The sequence below is a fragment of the Pleurodeles waltl genome, chromosome 8, assembly GCF_031143425.1.
Source record: "Pleurodeles waltl isolate 20211129_DDA chromosome 8, aPleWal1.hap1.20221129, whole genome shotgun sequence".
In the NCBI taxonomy this organism is placed as follows: Eukaryota; Metazoa; Chordata; class Amphibia; order Caudata; family Salamandridae; genus Pleurodeles; species Pleurodeles waltl.
Window position 1 is genome coordinate 23254964 of NC_090447.1, and position 20055 is coordinate 23275018.

Here is a 20055-nt window from a genome sequence, read left to right on the forward strand (position 1 = left end):
AGACCCAGGAAGGCAGAGCAAAGAATTTCCTCTGAGAGAGGGTGTTACACCCTCTCCCTTTGGAAATAGGTGTTAAGGGGTGGGGAGGAGTAGCCTCCCCCAGCCCCTGGAAATGCTTTGAAGGGCACAGATGGTGCCCTCCTTGCATAAGCCAGTGTACACCGGTTCAGGGAACCCCCAGTCCCTGCGCTGGCGCGAACCTCGACAAAAGAAAGGGGAGTGACCACTCCCATGTCCATCACCACCCCAGGGGTGGTGCCCAGAGCTCCTCCAGTGTATCCTAGACCTCTGCCATTTTGGATCCAGAGGTGTGAGGGCACTCTGGAGGCCTCTGAGTGGCCAGTGCCAGCAGGTGATGTCAGAGACCCCTCCTGATGGGTACTTACCTGACTAGGTGGCCAATCCTTCTCTGAGGGCTATTTAGGGTCTCTCCTGTGGGCTTTTCCTCAGATAACGACTTGCAAGAATTCACCAGAGTTCCTCTGCACCTCTCTCTTCAACATCTGCCAAGGATCGACCGCTGACTGCTCCAGGACGCCTGCAAAAGTGCAACAAAGTAGCAAGAAGACTACCAGCGACATTGTAGCACCTAATCCTACCAGCTTTCTCGACAGTTTCCTGGTGGTGCATGCATTGGGGGCTTTCTGCCTTCATCCTGCACTGGAAGCCACTAAGAAATCTCCTGTGGGTTGACAGAATCTTCCTCCTGCTCCAGCAGGCACCAAACTTTAGCGGCACCGGTACTCTGGGACCCCTTTTATCGTGAAGAGCCTGGCCACTGGAACACAGGTGGTAGACCCAAGTGACCCAGACTGTCCAGTGGTCCAACTGTCCAAATTTGAAGGGGGTAAGTCCTTGCATCCTCTCTCCAGACAGTAATTCTGTGCATGGCGTGAACTGCAGCTGCTAGGGCTTCTGTGCTTTTTTGCAAGGAATCCTTCATGCTCAGCCAAGCCCAGGTCCTCAGCACTCTGTCCTGCATTGCTCAACTCCCTGAGTTGACCTCCAGCTTCGTGGGACCCTCTTTTGTAGTGTTGAGATGACCGCCGTGCTCAGTCTTCTTGAACCCGTGTTCAAGGACTTCTGCGGGTGCTGCCTTCTTGTGCTTGGGCTCTCTGTGATGCTGAGGGCCCACTCTGTCTCCTTTCCCAAGTGGCGACATCCTGGTCCTTCCTGGCCCAGGGCAGCACCCTTTTTCTTCAACCACGACCTTTGCAGCTAGCAAGGCTTGTTTGCAGTCTTTCTCCAGGGAAACAACTCTGCATCCTCCAGCACTCCGTGGGACATCCTCTGCACAAAGGAGAAATTCCTAGCTCCTTTAATAGTTGTTGCAGAATCTTCAACTTCTTCAATCCGGAGGCAGCCATTTTGCACCTTTTTCCAGGGTTTAGTGTGCTCCTGCCCCCCTGGACACTTTCGTGACTCTTGGACTTAGTGTTTCTGGGGAAGTAGTAGCACTTTACTCCTACTTTTCAGGTTCTTGGGGTGGGATATCTTGGACACCCTTAGTGTTTTCTTGCACTCCCATTGACCCTCTACACACTACACTAGCCTAGGGGTCCATTTGTGGTTTGCATTCCACTTTCTTAGTATATGGTTTGTGTTGCCCTTAGGCCTATTGTACCCTACTGTATTCTACAGTGTTTGCACTATTTTCTGACTGTTTTACTTACCTGATTTCGGTTTGTGTGTATATTTTGTGATTTTTACTTACCTCCCAAGGGAGTATATCCTCTGAGATATTTTTGGCACATTGCATCTAAAATAATAGTACCTTTATTTTTAGTAACCCTGAGTATTGTGTTTCTTATGATATAGTACCTATATGATATAAGTGGTACTGTAAGCCAGGCCAGTCTCCTACAATAGGGGTGAGGGATGTTGGCCTAAAAGGTGAGCTTCGAAGCTGAAGCCTTCTTTGACAAATAAGAAACACTTAGGAGAGGGTTGCCCTATTTTTTCGGTAGGGAGACTGGCGCTAGGGACAGGAAAGAGAAAGCCAATTGTCAAACCACTTTTCCAGGGCCATGTAGCCCTTTCACAGCCGCACCTCTGGGCTGGGCTATGGAGCTCCACAGAGGGGTCCTGCCATATAGGAAGTGGGTAGAATGGTGCATCCTGGGATTCCCAAATGCCTCACATTAAAGTAAGTGGTCATCAGGTGGGAAGGAACCTGGTAGCCCAGTGGCTCTGAGCCACATCCTACCCTGAGGGCATTTTCTGTAGATAAATAGGGCACCACTGGCACCCAGAACTGAGATCTTGACTGGACTGGAAGAAGGACCGAAGAACTGCCCTGCTGCACCGTGGAACCAGCAAAGGAAGGCTGCACCAGCGTAGAGTGCAACACCTGAACCTGGTGGCTAGCAAAGGAGAGGCACTTTATTTCTTAAACCTGGTGGCTAGCAAAGGAGAGGGACATTTCCTGCTGTGTCCTCCTTCAGGAGAAGTCATCTCCAGAGCCAGCCAAAGTCAAGCTGACTGGCCTCCTGTTCACAGCATAGGGACGCACAAGTTGAAGAAGCCTGCTGTGGCAACTTTGTAGCCCGAAGTCGCCAACTGATGCCAACCTGCGCTGTGCAGTACCATGGACCAGGTTCTGATGCACCTGAGTTTGCTGAGCCCAGGAGTGCCATCAGAGTGCAGCTGGGACCTCCAGAGGAGGAGTTATCGACCCAGGAATGATTCGCCTATGACCGCAATACTGGGCAACCAGTAGTCCAGTGGTCAGTGATTAGAATCACCTCACCCCCTTTGTGAAGCGAAGAGTAGTCATAGCAAGACCCCCCATTGACCGCACTGCATCCACAGCACACTTTGAACATCTTCAGCTTTCTTCATTTCTTGCATCAGGACCACTAACATAGGAAAGCTCTGCAAAGGATAAAAGTGCCTGGAAAGGAATGAAGGCTGCTTCACAAGATGAGGTCACTGTTTCTAAGGTATTCCTGGTCTCTTTTACTGGCTCTGTACTGGAGTTGGTCACCTAACGTGACTCTAAGTGACCGCATTACAGCTAGCCTAAGTTTCCAAGTGTCAAACTCGCTTAATGTGCCAATGCTTGCTTGTGATTTAATATAATGATTTATTATATCTTGTAAATTCTAACTCTCAGGAACACCGTTATGGATCTTTTTTGATGTGCGGTCTAAAAATACATACATTTACTGCCTATTTTTTAAAAATTGGTGTTGGATTTCATTAGTGTTTTGATAATTTCTTCTTCTACTCTTTTGGTGCTGTTCAAGTGCTTTACACTAGTTTCTTTGAGGAAGCTTTGCTTCTCAGAGCCGCAGCTATACAGGGATGAGCTGAAGGTTTAGCAAACACAACCCAAGGGTCTTAAAGGGGTTGGTGAGTGTATTACATTTTGCCGAAGTAAAACCACACCATATAATACTCCCCATTTCCTCATAACAGCTATTTCTGTCTTTAGACCAGATATAAAAAGTCTTCACCAGACGTGATAGGTACGGGTGCCAAAGTCTTCTCCTTATCTTGACCTGAACAAGGAATACCATCAACTTTAGTTGGAAGAGAAATGCAGGTACATCACTACTTTTTTGACCCTTTTATTTGTTTAGGTGCACAAGGTTGGGGGGTTATGGAGTGTCGTCAGCTACAAAAATATTTTAGGATGTTTTACATCAAATAATTCAACCTGTCATGCATGCTCTTAATTACAGTGATGACATATTGGTCTTTTAGCAGCATAAAAGAAGCATGGCAAGGCTCTTACACAAGTGTGCCAGTTACTTGCTAATGGCAATCTCACTCTGAATGCAGCAAATTGTGAGTTTCACAAGACCAAACTTAAATTCTTTGGCCACATATTGTCTGATGGAGGAATGTCACCTGATCCAGATAAAGCACAAGCCTTTTCAGCTACTTGTCCCCCACAAGATATCACCATTCTGTAATCCTTCTTAGGCATGGCAAGTTATTGCTCAAGGCATATTCATGAATTTGCTACAGTGAGTGCCCCACTGAGAGACTTGACAAAACAAAATGTCCCTTTCCAGTAGTCTGCTGAATGTGATCAAAGTTTTGAAAGAATAAAACCTGTGATTAAGAATGCAACTGAGATGGCCTATTTTGACCCCAAGTTACATACTAAGTTCAAAGTATATGCGGGCATGGTGGGGATTGGGGAAATCCTTGCTCAACATAATGGACATCCAAATGCTCAGAGACACATTGTGGCCTATGCCAGTTGAAGCCTGTCTTAAACAGAACGGGCCTCTTCTCAGCCAGGGAAGGAGAGTCTGTGTGGGAAACTGGGCGGTTGATTGACTGGGGTATGAGCCCTGGTCAAGTAACAGCCATAATCCCTTGCAGGGCGCCCACAAAAAGTCACTAATTTAACCTCTGCTTATCCCTGAGTAGCTTGGCACACAAGCAGACAGGCTAAACTTAGATACAGTACATAAACAGCAATACAGTGAAAACACAACACCATAATATCTCAAACCAATTTAGAAAAATAGAGTACATTTTAAACATTATTTGACAACAAAGCCGTCAAAATACAATTCGTAGAACCGGAGTTATGAACCTTTAAAGGTTAACATTCAAAATAGCAAGTCCTCAGTTTTAGAAAATTGTCATTTCTGAACCTTTAGAACCATAATGAAAGCTCAGGAGTGGATGGAGACCACTTGGGGGGTTCAAGACTCAGTCAGGATGGGTCCAGGTGTGGGTTCAAGATGGTGGGAGCCTTTTATGTCCCTGTGGCTATGAGCAGGAGGCCAGCTAAACTAGCCCTTGAAGCCACTTCTGAAGTCCTGGGTGCAGGTGTAGAGGCAGGGATCCATAGCAGGACTGGCCTCTGAAGACTCAAGCAGTCCTTCCAGGTGCAGCAGCAGGCTGGCAGAGTGCATAGCCTTTCACAGCAGCAGGCAGTTCTCTTAGAGTCCTTCTGCAGGCCAGATATGACCTGAAGAGCTGGTCCGAGAGCCCTATTTATATACCCTGGTGCCCTGGTCCTAGAAACTGGGAGAAGTTTCCAGAAGGGTTACTTGATGTTCCAGGAGTTTCATGCCTGCCCTGCCCTGGCTCCTAGCTCACTGCACTGACAATACACAGTCATTAAGCCTATTGTGTGGTGGCAGAGCCCAGCCTATTCAGGCCTTTTCAGATGTAAGTGGGACTGTGCTTATCCCTACCACCCCCCATAAAGTCAGTTAATGGCCCATTTGGACTCGCTAATCCCACTATTATGTGACTGGCTGAGAGGAAATCACAATGTCTCAACTGTCAATTACCCCTAGTCATGTGCCCTAAGGCAATTTGCAGACACAGAGGGCTAAGGGAAGGAAAATGTCTACTTTTTAAATGTTTCATTTTCAGACTTGTAATGATAAATGTGACTTTACCATTAAAGAGGGTTTATCATTACAAGTTCATAGTTACCAAACAGTAAACATCTACCACCTCTGGTTTAGGAATTACAGCTTATCAAATATAATAAGGGATGTTATTCTATGAGAGGGGAAGGCCTCACAGTAGTGAAATACAAATTGAGGAGTTTTTCACTACTAGGATGTGTAAATCTAAAATGTACATGTTCTCCCTTTTAATTACACAGGACCCTGGCCTGTCTGCTACCTAGGGCCTACTTTGACATATGTAATACAAGGGGAGTTAAGACTTAGCAAGGGTCTTAAATGCCAAGTCAACATGGCAGGAGCACACTGCCTTCAGGCTGCAATGGCAGGCCTGGAACATGTTTAAAGGTCTACTTAAGTGGGTGTCACAATAAGTGCTGCAGTCCATTGATACCATTGAATTTACAGGTCCTGGGTATATGGTATAACACTCTACAAGAGATTTACATGTAAATTAAATGTGCCAATCAAGTGTTTGCCAAGTAAACCACATTTTAGGAGAGTGAGCACAAGCTCTTTGGTTATCAGTGGTAAACTTCATAGAGTCCTAAGACCAACAAGCAAAAATCCAGCAAAATGTAGGAGGAGGTAGACAAAATGTTTGGGGGTGGCACTAGAGCAGGCCATTTCCAGCAGCCTGGCTGCAGCGGGGGCCTGAGAACATGTTAATGTATTTCTATATGGAAAATGTTTTACTGTCAATACAGACCAACAAATGCTGCTCGCTATTTTTGGAAACCTGAAAGTCAAGATGCCCCCTTGCATTGAGAGGTAGAGGTTGCGACTGCAAGAGTATGACTATGATCAGAACCCTGCTGATTTTTTTCACAAGTACCACTACACCGTCACAGTGCAACATCCAAAATGGCTAAGGAGTGCATTAACTTCATTGTGAGGTCCAGCATGCCAACATCCCCGTCCATTAAACAGATTATTGCTGCTACAAATGCGGCTAAGAACATGCTTATCCTCAAAGAAATAATTTCAACTCAACCGTGGAAAAGAAATACTCAACCTATTGCTGACGATGTTAAATTAAAAAAAATTAAGGTGTTGTATTTGAGAGGCTCGTGTATTGTCATACCTGAGAGCCTAACACAGCAAGTCTTTGAACTAGCCCATCAAGGACATTGTGGCATTGCAGCAACCAAAAGAGCTCTAAAATACCGAGTGTGGTTGCTGCGCATAGACAAGCGAGTTGAGACGGAACTAAAAGAGTGTCATACCCCCAAAGTGACACAACATCCAATCACAATGTCTGACCTTCCTGCACAGGCTTGGGAACAAATTGAAGTTGATTCCTTGATTCCTCTGGGCCCTTAGGCAACGGATGAGTAGCCATGCTTTCCATTAGTAGAGGAGTTATCATTAGCAATCCATGACAAAGTCATTGAGTGGCTGGATGACTTCTTTGCAGTGTGAGGAATCCCCGCCATTCACAAATCTGACATTGGTGTGCCATTCAATAGCAAAGAACTCAGGGAGTTTCTGGTCAGACTAAACATCGAGCATCAGAAAAGAACACCACTGTGGCCCCAAACCAATAGTGTTGTGGAGCGATTCATCGATACCCTCAAAGGGGTAATTCAACGAGCATCGATGGAAGAGATGCTTATCGTTTAACTCCTCATTCCACATCTAGTGAGAGCCCTCCCACCTTGCTATTTGGGACAGCCATCAGAATCAATTTGCGTCGACAAGCTCAGTAAACAGTCTTCCGTAAAGGTGACTATGCCCTGGTAAAGCAGAAGCAAAAGCAGAAAACCAACACTCCATTTGCTGTCAAACCTCTGAGGGTTATGACGTGTAAAGGACAGCGCATCGTACCCGAAAGTCCATCACGCTGGACTCGTAAGCACCTACCTTGACATTCGTCAGGTCCTGCAGTTATAAATTAGGTGATCCCCCCTAACAATCCAGATCAAACATCAGAACCTGTACCATATAGGACAACCAGAGTGCGTCACAACCACCGCAGGCCACTTGATCTGGCTGGCTATGGCGAGCGCCTCGATGACTTAGTGAAGAAATATAATTTGGCTGTTGCTCATACCTTTTATTTAACAAGATGGGAGATGCTGTATCGGTTCTAGTCGCACTCAATGGAGGAATTACATAATTTGCTGGGATGTGTTAAGATGTGGTTATTAGCGGCTTTGATGTAATCAGAGTGCAGGGTGTGATCGTATGCTGAGGACTAAAGACATATGCTACAGAGCTCCGTGTGTTGTGCTGTCATTTGCATGCTCCGGGCTGAGAAGGACACTACACATAGGAGGTAGACAATAGATCATATATGCCACATTTGAGTACATGAACACTTCACTTACTGAGCAGCTTCTTGCCACGGGCTGGTCTCCGAAATATAACATTATTGATCAAGAAGTACAGGAGACTGAAAAGAATGAATGGCGGTGGGGCAGGAGGTCGGTTGCTGTACTCCTCAATCAGGTTGTGTCGCTGAAACTTCCAGATCTGATCAGTGTGATCTTGCACTTCAGAAAATGTGTAGCTGGAAGCAAAATTAGCAACTGAAAAGTTAGATGAAGGTATGCATTTTAAAAGGAACAAAACTACGAAAATGAAGATGAGAAGCGTACTACATCGCGAACTGGGATCGCAAACACTTGAGGTGAGGAAGAAAAAATGCCCTAGAAAGGATATGTAATTTTGCAAAAATCAATTTAAGACAACAAGCAGGAATAAGGAGAACGAAAACAGCTGGCAGAAAAACTAAGAAGAGAAACAAGCTGGAGAACTACAGAGCAATGATAAATACACAGCACTTACCCTGAGGAATGCAGAAAGGCAGACCTTTACATTAAGGTTGATATACTATTTTGAATTGGGCTAGTTGAAGCTTTACAACTTGTTCTAGAAAGTGCCGATCAGGTTTATATATATGGACAACCCAGTGTCATCTTAATCATTTTTGAGGTCCTAGGCAAAACATATTTGGGGGCCCCAGTAAGGAACAATATTGAACTATAATTGAACTTTCAGAACAATGGAAATATGCCTTTCCAAGGGCCACAGAATTCTGTAGAATGACACTGGGTAGAGGGAGAAACAGTGAGAGGGGCAGGCAGGCAGTGATAGGTAAGAGGCTATGACAGAGAAATAGAGATAGATGAGAGAGAAAGAGAGGGAGAGAGACAGACAGAGAGAAGGGAGACAAAGAGAGAGAGAAAGAGAGAAAGGGAGAGAGAAAGACCGCTTTGAAAGGTGGGGGTCCTGGGCAATTGTCCAATGTGCCCTTGCGTTAAAACATCTCTAGGACAAGCAGCAGTGAGGCAGCACAGAACAAGCTACGAAAACTCATACAAACCATTTCTTGTTCTCTGTCAGCCATCTTTTGGAGAAGCTTGAAAATATCTACTTGCAGAGCCTACAGTTGTAAATGATGCGCTGTCTTTGGAGTCTTTGGCAGGGGCTTTTTTAGATTTCTAGAAATTCCATTGTATGGCCATACCCTACTATGTCTAACACCCAACGGTCAGACATTTGTTTCGGGGCTGGGTAATAAGCCTGGACTGTTCCTTCCATCAGAACAGGAGATGTCGGGCTTCAACTCCCCAGGAAATGATGCTCATCTAGGCGTGTCCTGTCACTTGCTGGAAGACCTGCCCTTCTTTGTTGCCTTCCCCTGGATTATCACCCAGTGTAGTGATGGGTGAACTGATGTTGCATCTAATAGCTTTCCCTGGAGGTGCGAAAAGTACCAGATGACCCTGGAATGGTACAGTCCTTTTTCCATACAATCTTCATGTACAAAAATGTAGTCCTGTCTCTTGTACAGGATACTCAGAGGTTTAGCTTGTTCCCAGAGGAGGTCTAAAACAGGAATAACCTTTAATGAGCTGTGTGACTTAATCAAAGAGGAATAAAAAAAAATCTGCACAATGGGAAGATTACATTATTCGGAAGCTCTATTGATTAGTCAATGTAAATGAAGCATGCCATCCAGAGGTGAGGCTCTATGTGGAGGTTCAGGGCCGGGATTTTGGCCCGGAAATAAGACTCCCACTCCTGATGGTAGTCATCATGAACATTGAGTCCTTGTTGACTGAAGTCATCATCATCATTATCTACATCAGAAGCATTGCCAGGCAGTTCATCTGGTCTTGATGCAGTGGGTGGCTGATGTACAGCCTCTTCTGAAGGAGCTTACACAGACGGAGTAAAAACATTTGAAGGGATGCCTCCTTAGATGGAGAAGGCATTTGGAGTAGAAGTATCAGTGGTGGAGTAGGTTAAGGTGTAGATGGTTGCATTCTTTCATAAAAAGGCCTTCTTCATTTGCTTCATCAAATTTAGGAAGTGCTTAATTACCTAAACCACAATTGTCTGTGGATACACAAGAGGTCTTCCATATTATGCTTAGATCTCTCATGCACCCAGGACTCGTGGTAATGATGGTCTTCACCCTCACTCCAATCATATGGAACATGAAGCATTGCTTAGTTGGGCTTTCCACTTGCAGATGTTTGCCAGACTGGGCTGCATCATCGTAACTGCAAATGTGGTTGCATCCATCACTATCTTGCTCTATGTCATTGTGGGAAGAGGAAGAACCATCCCGGAGCGGAGTAGGTGTCTCTGGTGAAATCCTGATTGGTAAGGCAAAAGATAAGAAAGGCACCAATGACTAAATGGTAATTTGAGGCAAAGACAGAGTCAAAGTGGCAGCCATGGATGCTGAGGACTCTGCTGTTGATAGCAAAGTAGCCAGGAGCATAAAGACAACTGTCCTTGTTAATGACATTGTAGTTGCCGATGATTTGTGCTTCATCAAAAGAGTGGTTGACACTGAGGTTTCTTCATCAACGAAGCTTCTGTTAACGATATGTACTCAATCAATGGGATTTGTTGCATTGCAGGCATGTCGTTTTCATTGACAAAGGTAGTTCTGTTGTCAACTGTGTGATTTTCAATGGCTGTGTAGGTTTTGTTTGCCAGAGGGATAAGCTTCAATAGTGGTACTGTCTTCGCCAACGTCAGCATGTCCCTTGATGGAGAACTCCTCAAAGACTAACTCAATATCAGAGTGTTTTTTGTTGGCGATCTTTGTGATGGATACTTACCCTTGCTTGTAGATGGTGAAGCCAGTGACTGCGGTAACTTTGTCATCTGCTTTGGAGGGAAGAGTCAACCTCCAAAGAAGTATTTGCCTACAGTTTTTGCATTTCAGAATCACCAGATCCAAAAGCCTCAGCCTTCAAGGCAGGCAAAGAGAGCTTTTTGGAAGGAGTCACCTGCAATCCTGCATAAAAACCTGTGTCTGTGTCATAAGTCAAATCCTGGTTAAATTTTTAGACAAGATAGATGAATCAATTATGAACATCGGTGATGAAATGAGAAGAGGTCTGAAGGTTCCCTGCTGCTCTGCACACACGGGTAGAAATCTGAAAGTTGGTGCCTTTCAGTCCAGTGCTGTATTGAAATACTGCTTTTGAACACTGACTTTCAAGGGGTCACGGCCTGTCTCTGGAATACTTCAAGCATGTGAATCCATGAAAGATCTAATGCCAAATACACGGGCACTAACATCCTATAGTGATCCTGAAAATAGACAGGCACATTGTAAGGCAGACAACAGAAATAAGAGAGTTCCATAGTACAAACCCTCTGGAGTCAAAGATAGAGTGAGAAGTTAAATCCATTAAAGACAGACATTTCACTAACCAGTAGAACTGGACTGGGAAACAAAAGAAGCCCTTTTGTTTGTTTGAAAATGTTCAAACCACCCTCCTTCACTTCTTCATCACTCTCTCTTTCTTTACATCCATTCATTTTCTGTCTCCGTCTCTTCTCCTGCTCACTCATATCTCTCCATCTTCTCTCTGCCGCTCCACTATCGGTGCCTATGCTTCCCAGTGTGACTGCTGCAATAAAGTGACATAGACCCAAGCAGCAGCTCTGGGACTAAAAAATAGCTAATTGATGACAGTGGTGTTTGAATGCAGACCATATTGGAATTGTCTCCTTCTTTAGACATCATCGATCAGACCATTGTGTTTAAAACACCTTAGCAACGTCAGATTTTTCTGGCAGAGTTTTTGATTGACTCAAATCCTTCTGAACTGACAGAACTATTTTTCCTTCTAAACAACAAATCCCCAGTTGTATTGTTCCTCAGGGATACATTCTTTCCCCATTTGTTTTCAACCTGTACCTGCAGTTTCCTGCCCTTGTACTACACCAAGCATAGGCTACCTGATGAAACTCAACTTATTTTAGAATTGTTATATCCAAATTCCCAAAAATTATCAAAACAAGGTACTGGCAGAAGTTTTCCCATAAAGTTTGGGGTAGCAGTTACCAAAATTATTCTGCCTCCTAGAGTTTTATAATGTTAGTACATCTGCCGGGTTGGATCCACCAAACCAGGTTTAAAACAGTGAATTTACAAGTAGGAGAATTTATTTGGGACAATGGAAGGCAGCATGCTTCATTATAAATCATACAGTGAACAACCAGGGAAGAGGGGGATGGGTGTCCCGGATTTAGAACACATACTAGCACAAGTGCAATGGGTGGCCAAATGACAAGTTGGGATTCAGTGTGAAGAATTGGGTTCCGTTGGTGACAAATGGCAGGAGGGTGCATTGATACCCTCCTGATGGGGGAACACCTGCCCCCTGCGAAAGTGGTACAATTAAAGATAGCATTAAGATGCTGGAAGAAATCGCTTTAAGTCCCTAGTCAAGTGCACTACATGTGCCCAGGGCCTGTAAATTAAATACTACTAGTGGGCTTCAGCACTGGTTGTGCCACCCACATAAGTAGCCCCCTAACCATGCCTCAGGCCTGCCTCTGCAGTACCTGTGTGTGCAGTTTCACTGCCACTTCGACTTGGCATTTAAAAGTGCTTGCCAAGCCTTAAACTCACCTTTTCTACATATAAGTCACTGCTAAGGTAGGCCTTAGGTAGCCCATAGGGCAGGGTGCTATGTAGGTAAAAGGCAGGACATGAACATGTGTGTTCTATATGTCCTGGTAGTGTAAAGCTCCTACATTCGTTTTTGCACTACTGTGAGGCCTGCTCCCTTCATAGGATAGCATTGGGGCTACCCTCATATACTATTTGAGTGGTAGATCCTGATCTGAAAGGAATAGGCAGGTCATATTTAGTATGGCCAGAATGGTGATTCAAAATCCAGTTTAATGGTCAAGTTGGATGTTATATTACTATTTTAGAAATGCTACTTTTAGAAAGTGAACATTTCTCTACACTTAAAACCTTCTGTGTCTTCCGATCCACGTCCGGCTAGGTTTAGTTGACAGCTCCCTTGTGCATTCACTCAAACACACCCCAAACGCAGGATACTCAGCCTCACTTGCACACATCTGCATTTTAAATGGGTCTTCATTGGCTGGGAGGGTCGAGGGCTTGAGACTTACATGTCAAAGGACAGTAGCCTGCCCTCACACAAAGGACTGCTACACCCCCTACTGGGACTCTGGCAGACAGGATGGAAATCAAAGGGGACCTTGTGCACTTCTAAGCCACTCTTTGAAGTCTCCCCCACTTTAAAGGCAGAATTGGGTATTTAAGCAGGGACTCTAACCCTACCAACTTAGACACTTCTGAGGAAGACACTCTACTTCATCAAGACACTTCCTGGAGAAGAGAACCTGAACCAGAACCTGCATCCTGCCAGCAAGAACTGCCTGGCTGCCCAAAGGGCTCACCTGACTGCTTTCTGTGAAGGACTGCTGCCTTGCTGTTGCCCTGCTGCCTTGCAGCTCTCTGGCTATGGTGAGAAGTGCTCTCCAAGGGCTTGGATAGAGCTTGCCTCCTGTTCCCTGAAGTCTGAGGACCAAAAAGACTTCATCTCTACAAGAAGGACTCCTTGTGTGGCGAAAATCGTCATGCAGCCTGCATCGCAGTGAAATATTCACTGCACGCCGAACTGGAATGATGCAGCCTGGCTTTGCACCGAGAAGATCGACGTAGTGCCAGCGTAGTGACAGGAAATTCGACTCACGGCCCACTGGATCAACACACAGCCGAGACGGAATGACACATCAGAGGGGAATCGACGCAGAGCCTGCCATGCTGTAGAAATGTCCACGCAACACCCACCGTATCGACGCAGCCGCTGTGACTTCGTCCTGTCAGTGCCGCAAATCCACGCATCATCCCCCGGGCATCCGAAAGCCCCGCAACCCAAAGAGGATCCACGACCGAGTGCTGTAAATCGACGGACAGCTGTCCCTGCGTGAAAACTAAATGACGCATCGCAGTGTGCGGCCCGAGAAATCGACGCACACCTCCTTGTTTCCCACGCATCTCCTCCTCTGTGGTTCTTTGCAGAGATTTTGAATGCAAACCAGGTACTTTGTGCTTGAAAGAGACATTTATTGCTTTTAAAAGACTAAAGACACTTTATATCACTTTTTCAGTGATATCTCAACATATACTTATTGCATTGTAATCGTTTTGACCTGCATCTTATCAGTTAAATATCATATATTTTTCTAAGCAATGTGTGGTGTATTTTTGTGGTGTTCTACTGTGTTATTGCATGATTTATTGCACAGATACTTTACACATTGCCTTCTAAGTTAAGCCTGACCAGAGAATGGGCACAGGATAGTTTGGATTGTGTGTGACTTACCCTGACTAGAGTGAGGGTCCTTGCTTGGACGGGGGTAACCTGACTGCCAACCAAAGACCCCATTTCTAACAGAATCATACAATCAATGCATGGGGGTATGATTCCTACAGTTTGATACCAAACGTGCCTACGTTCGGAGTTACCATTATGTAGCTGGTCATAGGTAGTGACCTATGTACAGTACACACGTAAAATGGCATCACCGCACTCACAAAGTCCAGGAAAATGGTCCTGGAGTTCGTGGGGGCACCCCTGCTAGTGCAGGGGTGCCCTCACACACAGGTACTCAGCACCCTGACCTCAGGGCTGTAGGGTCTGCTGTAGGGGTGACTTATAAGTGACCTTGTGCAGTGTAAATGACAGTGAAAGGGTGCATGCACCTTTTCACGCAGGCTGCAATGGCAGTCCTGCAGAAGCCTTTGCATGGGCTCCCTATGGGTGGCAAAAGTTATGCTGCAGCCCACAGGGATCGCCTGGAACCCTAATGCCCTGGGTACCTAAGTACCATATTCTAGGGACATATAAGGAGGCACCAGTATGCCAACTGTAGGTGAAATACTGGGTTACCAGTATCTAACAACCAAATTTAAGGGCGAGAGCATAATTACTGGGATCCTGATTAGCAGGATCAGAGTAGACACAGTCAAACCCACTGACAAACAAGCCAAAAATGGAGGTAACCAAGATAGAAAGAGGCTACTTTTCTACACACACACACCATTACATCCATTATGCCTGGTGCATGTATAATGTGGCACAAGGGTTTATAAAGTGGTACAATGCATGCACAAAGGTCCCTGCAATATTGTCCACTGACGACACCCTGTTGATTTTGAAAACCCCAAAAGGTATTGAGTCTCTCCTGAGGTTCAAATTATTTTGTTCCAATTTTGGGTTAACCATCAATGCCAATAAAAAAGGTGTATGTAATACACCCACATAGAGGGATTAGAGGTGTTATAAGGCTGGAAGGGTCGGAGCTGGAAAGAGTCCATGACTTTGAGTACCTCGGTATCCGGCTATCGAGTACTAATTCCTGGAGCAGTCAAGTTCTGAAAAGCACACTGATGTTAAATCATGGGGCAGCTACCATTCTTAGATTTCCTAGTAAAGGGCAAAAGTTGTAGCAACAACTGTCTGTAGCACAGAAATGTGGGGTCACTGCAAAGTAGACACATTGGGGGTGACCATTTGTGAGGGCCGATAGTTCTCCCCTGATTTTTAAGGACAATCTAGATATCTGATCCATCTCTTAACTAGTGTACCACAGACCCATTTTGTATTGGCTGTAAATTTGGTCTACCGCTGAATTGTCACATTACAGAGATGGTCTGAAAGACAAATTGTACAGACAACGCAGTGGGACAATTCTACCATGGTCGGATCATATAAAGCAGGCTCCTTATTCTTTCATCTTGTCTGAGTACTGGCTACATCCTTTCCCTGTAACTTCGTCATCTGTAAAATAGGGAAGGGATGAAATTATTGAGTTCTAAAGACATGGGTCATTTAACTGCCTGTTTTCAGGAGTACAAGCCCTTCTCTGCCTTTCAGTCCTTTATGGATGAGCTCGATCCACCATTAACTAAAGCACTTTACAGCCAAATGGAGGGGAAACCTAGGAGGTAGTAAACTCTGACCTGCATGCAAAGGGTCTATTGAAATGGATGATCACCTGTTGTGTTTTGCCCCAGCTACTCCAAGCAGCGTAGGCATTGAATCGTCCCTTTGTGTCGTTTATTAAAGTTCACCAGCATAGAGTTACTTCAAGAATTTGTTGGGCTGATACAACTCCCTTTCTTGTTTTCTCAATCGCAAAGTTTCTAGAGATTCAGAATAACATGTTTTTATCCTCTTGTTCCTAAAGGTTAAGTATGAGATCATTATGCCTATGTTTTAGATCAAGCTTACTAGCTGTCTCTCAAGCATAAACACTTTGTTAACCTTAGTGAAGTATCTGTTTAAATGTTTTTACTGCTGATATTTTATTATTTTGCAGAATAATTTGTGATTGCTCTCTAGACTGTGAATCAGCCTTAAGTGTTACCTGGAATAACATTTTAATTCTCTGTGCTTGTTGTAATAATATTTTAACAATTTTCTTTTATATTTCTGTGTACTGTTATGGGTTTTTAGTGTCGCCTAGCAATATCATCTTTATATTTGATGTCAATCATATTGAATTGTGACTTTTATAGTCTGTGACCGAAATAATGTATCTAAAGAACTAAATAATATTTTGTCATGTTACTTGGACTTACAAGTTCAATACAATGGAAATAGGCACAAACAGAGAAGAAAATATTGCAGTGGACCTTGTAGACAATTGAAAAGAGACACAAAGGGAGCACTGGATTGAGGAGAAGATTAGCAGTATGAAAAAAAGAAGGTAATATGTGTATTTATAGGTAAGAGACAAGTAAAAATCTGAAAAACAACAGAGAGTGAGTAAAGTGAAATAAAAATGAAAAAAGAATGCTAACAAAGAGCTAAAGGGAAGCACAAGAGAGATAAAAGAAGGAAGACTAGGGTTGCATGACTCACCTGAACATGGCAATGAGCAGGTTCAAGAGCAGAATGTTGGCAAACAGCAAGTAGAGACAGAGTAGAACAATCGTAAGCCACTCTGGGAAGATCGGAACGCCATTTAGAGTTTCAGCACATTTCGGCTGAGTTGCGTCTGACCCATCTGCTGTGCATGTACTGTTGTTAAAGTTCAATTCTTAAACAAAAAATGAAATTGCAATGTGACAGTAGGAAAGACAAAGTATTCACATTCTCAACCCTTCCTGTGACACTATGCATTGTAAATTCTAAAGATTGTATACATCATGGAACAGTATATTAGCAAGCCCCAAACATACACACTGGCAAAGAGCACAAAGGGTAGCTGACATTTTGGATAGAATATCAGTCAGAACTGTACATACTCATAGTCAAGGCAGGAAACTTAAAATGGGAAAGCCCACACTCTCACAAAGCAGTGACATTCACATTGCGTTTCAATGGTCACAATAATATGTAGTCACCCAAACACAAGAATATCACTTAATGGCTACCTGCCTCACACTTGTCAGTCATGTCCTTTATCCCTGCTTTTATTAGCTTTAAACATAACACATTTCCAGCACTTTAAGGCCGTACAAAGAATATTCTTTGAATCAAAGAACCTATAAAATTCCACTGTGCTCAGATAATGATCTTCACTACCCAAACTTATAAAGCAATGACAATCTTCTGGAACAGCAGCTGTATACGAAGAGACCTTAAATCCCCCCCACCCTCTCATGGAATGGAGGCCTTAAGGGCAAAGTTCACTTTCTGTTGGGCTAGTGCACACATCAAATATCTAGGAATTAATGTACATATATGTAAAACATCTATAAAGAGATAATTTCCTCCCTCCCTATTATATAGACTATAGACTTGTGTAAATGGACCCCTCAATATATTTTGTGAACAGGTAAAAATGTTTCAGTAAAATGAATATCCTATTGACATTTGAGACCTGCAAAATACAAGGGTCTTTCAAGATCTTACTTTCCTAGTGCTTCTATATTTGGAAGTGACATGACTACACTACACTAGATTACATATCAATGGGAAAAGGAGGACTCGCCCTCCACATCACAGTGGTTTCACAGATTTTAATTGGTCTTATTCATGGAAGGACACTCTTGCAAACTCAAATGACTTAACCTTCATTTTGAGTGGAAATCACTGTTGGATTCTCTTTCCAAGGACATCCCACATTAGCACTCCTCCCGAGATGGAGATATCTGGGGCTTGCAGTGTAAACCGGCAGAACAGGGCTGGTCACAAATGTTCACTGTGGGAAGTGACAACTGTAGTAGGCTGGCCCTCTCTGTAGTGTGCAAAATGTTGTAAATGGTGCAGAGGGTCTAGGCAACCACACGTTGGTTTACAGAGGTAAAAACTAGACCACCTAATACTCTAACTTTTGTGGTAGCTTGGTCGAGCAGTTAAGTTAATCTTCGAGAAGTGCCAAGCATTTGTTGTACTCACAGTATCAATAAAGCAAGACACACACTCAAAAGAGTAACCTGAGACCAATTTACAATAATACTTTTAAAAAAAATTTAAGATCAAGATCATCAAATTTGGGTAACTACTTTTTAAGTTATGGTTTTTCAAAGTTTAGAAAATGCCTCAGTTCTGGGCGTAATTATACACCAAAGCAATCAATGTGGAAATATTTTAAAAATGCATATAAAATCAGGCAATGTGCTTACCAATGTCTCCTCTCGTTTGTAGGTCGAGGTCATTGGTGGGCCCTGCGGACCAGCTAGAGAAGTTTGGGCAGATCCTGGTTTTGGTGGTAGCAGCTGCAGAAAGTCTTTGGAGCTGGTGCAATGCCACTGTGGGGGGGACCACTTGGAAAAGCACTGCACAGGTGGAATTCAAGGTGAGTCCGGTGGGTCCCCTTGGAGTGTCAAGGTTGCAAGAAGTAGGGGGACCCTTAAAACACAGCTTCATCTTTGGTTCAGGGCAAAGGGGGGCCAGGTGCAGATCAAATCGGTGAGCTAAGAGCTGTGCGCAAAGGTGTCCTTGGAAGCATTAGGTAGGTCTCTTTGAGGGTCACTTCCAGGTCAGCAGGGTCACTCTGGTGGGAGGTCCTGAGGTTTTCTGAAGTCTCTCCGCTGGGGCTTCCTCCTGGTCCTCTTAGAGTGTGGAGTGGACTGTCCTTCTGGGTGTTCCATGTTGGGTGTCCAGTGTGTCTGGCTATAGCACGGTTCAGCCACTGGAGATCGCAGTGCCACCAAACTTGGCACACTTGCAGGGTTCATCCTCCAGGTCTATCAGGTGAAATTTGGTCTAGCTTTGGCATCTGGTTCCTTGGTCAGAAGCTGGTCAGTGCACTGGACTTCAGTGGCTTTTGGGTCTTTGATATAAAAGAGTGATGCCTTCACTCTGAAGGGAGAACTTCGGCAATTTTCAGAAGAGTGGAGGTCCTGTGGTGGTTTGTAGAGTCCATCCGATGTCTGAGCAACCCCTCAGCGGTGATTGTCGAGCCATGGGGGCTGCAGGCAGGGTTGACACTTTTTTCTTGGTGCAGCAGGACTTCAGTTCCTGAGCCTTGGGTCTTCTTTGATCCTGGTCTTCTTGTGTCCTCGGAATTTGAATCTCTGATCTAGGGGTTGCCACTAAATGCTGTATTTAGTGGGTGTGTAGGGGAGTACCTAGTAGTGACTAATGGGTCATCTACCTTAGGATGGCCACACTCACTAAGTGACCACTTCCTGTGGGCAGAGGTCACTTCCCCATGCCTGATTGGCCATTGTCATCCCATGCAAGATGGGGGAAAATGAAATGGAGTGGTCCCCTCACATGCAACACCTTAGGGGTGGTGCAAACTGTGGCTGACCACTCCGCCAGTCCTTTGTGTGTTTTCTTGCCATTGCTCCCACTAAAAGTGGGGGTTTACAATGGGGGCGGTACCCACACGCCGGAAGGGCTTTGTTCTGGGACCCAGAGAGAAGGAGCTCTCACCCCAGTGTTCCAGAATCATGTTTGGTGGTGGCAGGCTGGTTGTGACCAGCCAGCAACCATGCCAGTGTTAGTTAGCTTTGAAGGGGTCGCCTCTAAAGTGCCCCCTGCGCACATTTTGCAATAAATCCAATACTGGTACCATATTGTATTTATCATTCTGAGTTGTTTGATACCAAACAACCCAGGACTTAGAGTAGCCATCATGTAGCTGTGAAACGAATACTGACCAATGTCCAGCACATGCATTTAAAATGGCTACTCTGTTCACTTATGATCTCCCATGTTTGGCAAGGACATAGTAGGGGCATATTGTGCAGGCATCTGTGCCCACACCTACAGTATAGTGCATCCTGCCTTATGGTTAGAAGGCCTGCTAGAGGGGTGACCTACCTATATTGCATGCAGTGTGTGGTTGCAAGGGCACACCGGCAGTGTGCCATGTTGGGCTTGCATTTTAGAATTGCATAAGGACACTCAGCCTTCTATGACAGTGTTGGGTGCATCTGGATGCATGGCTCATGAGGGTGGCACAA

At 44.7% G+C, this 20055-nt stretch overlaps 1 protein-coding gene across 4 annotated transcripts in view; it reads right to left on the reverse strand.

The window, feature by feature from the left end:
• The window catches only part of LOC138249674 (transient receptor potential cation channel subfamily M member 2-like), a 519042-nt gene that overhangs the window by 124248 nt on the left and 374739 nt on the right, over nucleotides 1-20055 (reverse strand). For all 4 annotated transcript variants that reach the window (XR_011194834.1, XM_069203635.1, XM_069203637.1 and 1 more), the window contains 2 exons: nucleotides 16556-16733; nucleotides 7718-7899 (listed from right to left, as the gene is read on the reverse strand). Coding sequence is in view for 3 of the 4 variants with exons in the window: in XM_069203635.1 (XP_069059736.1) it covers nucleotides 7718-7899; nucleotides 16556-16733 (360 nt within the window). In the remaining variant the exon portion in view is untranslated. The remainder of the gene's footprint in view (nucleotides 1-7717; nucleotides 7900-16555; nucleotides 16734-20055) is intronic.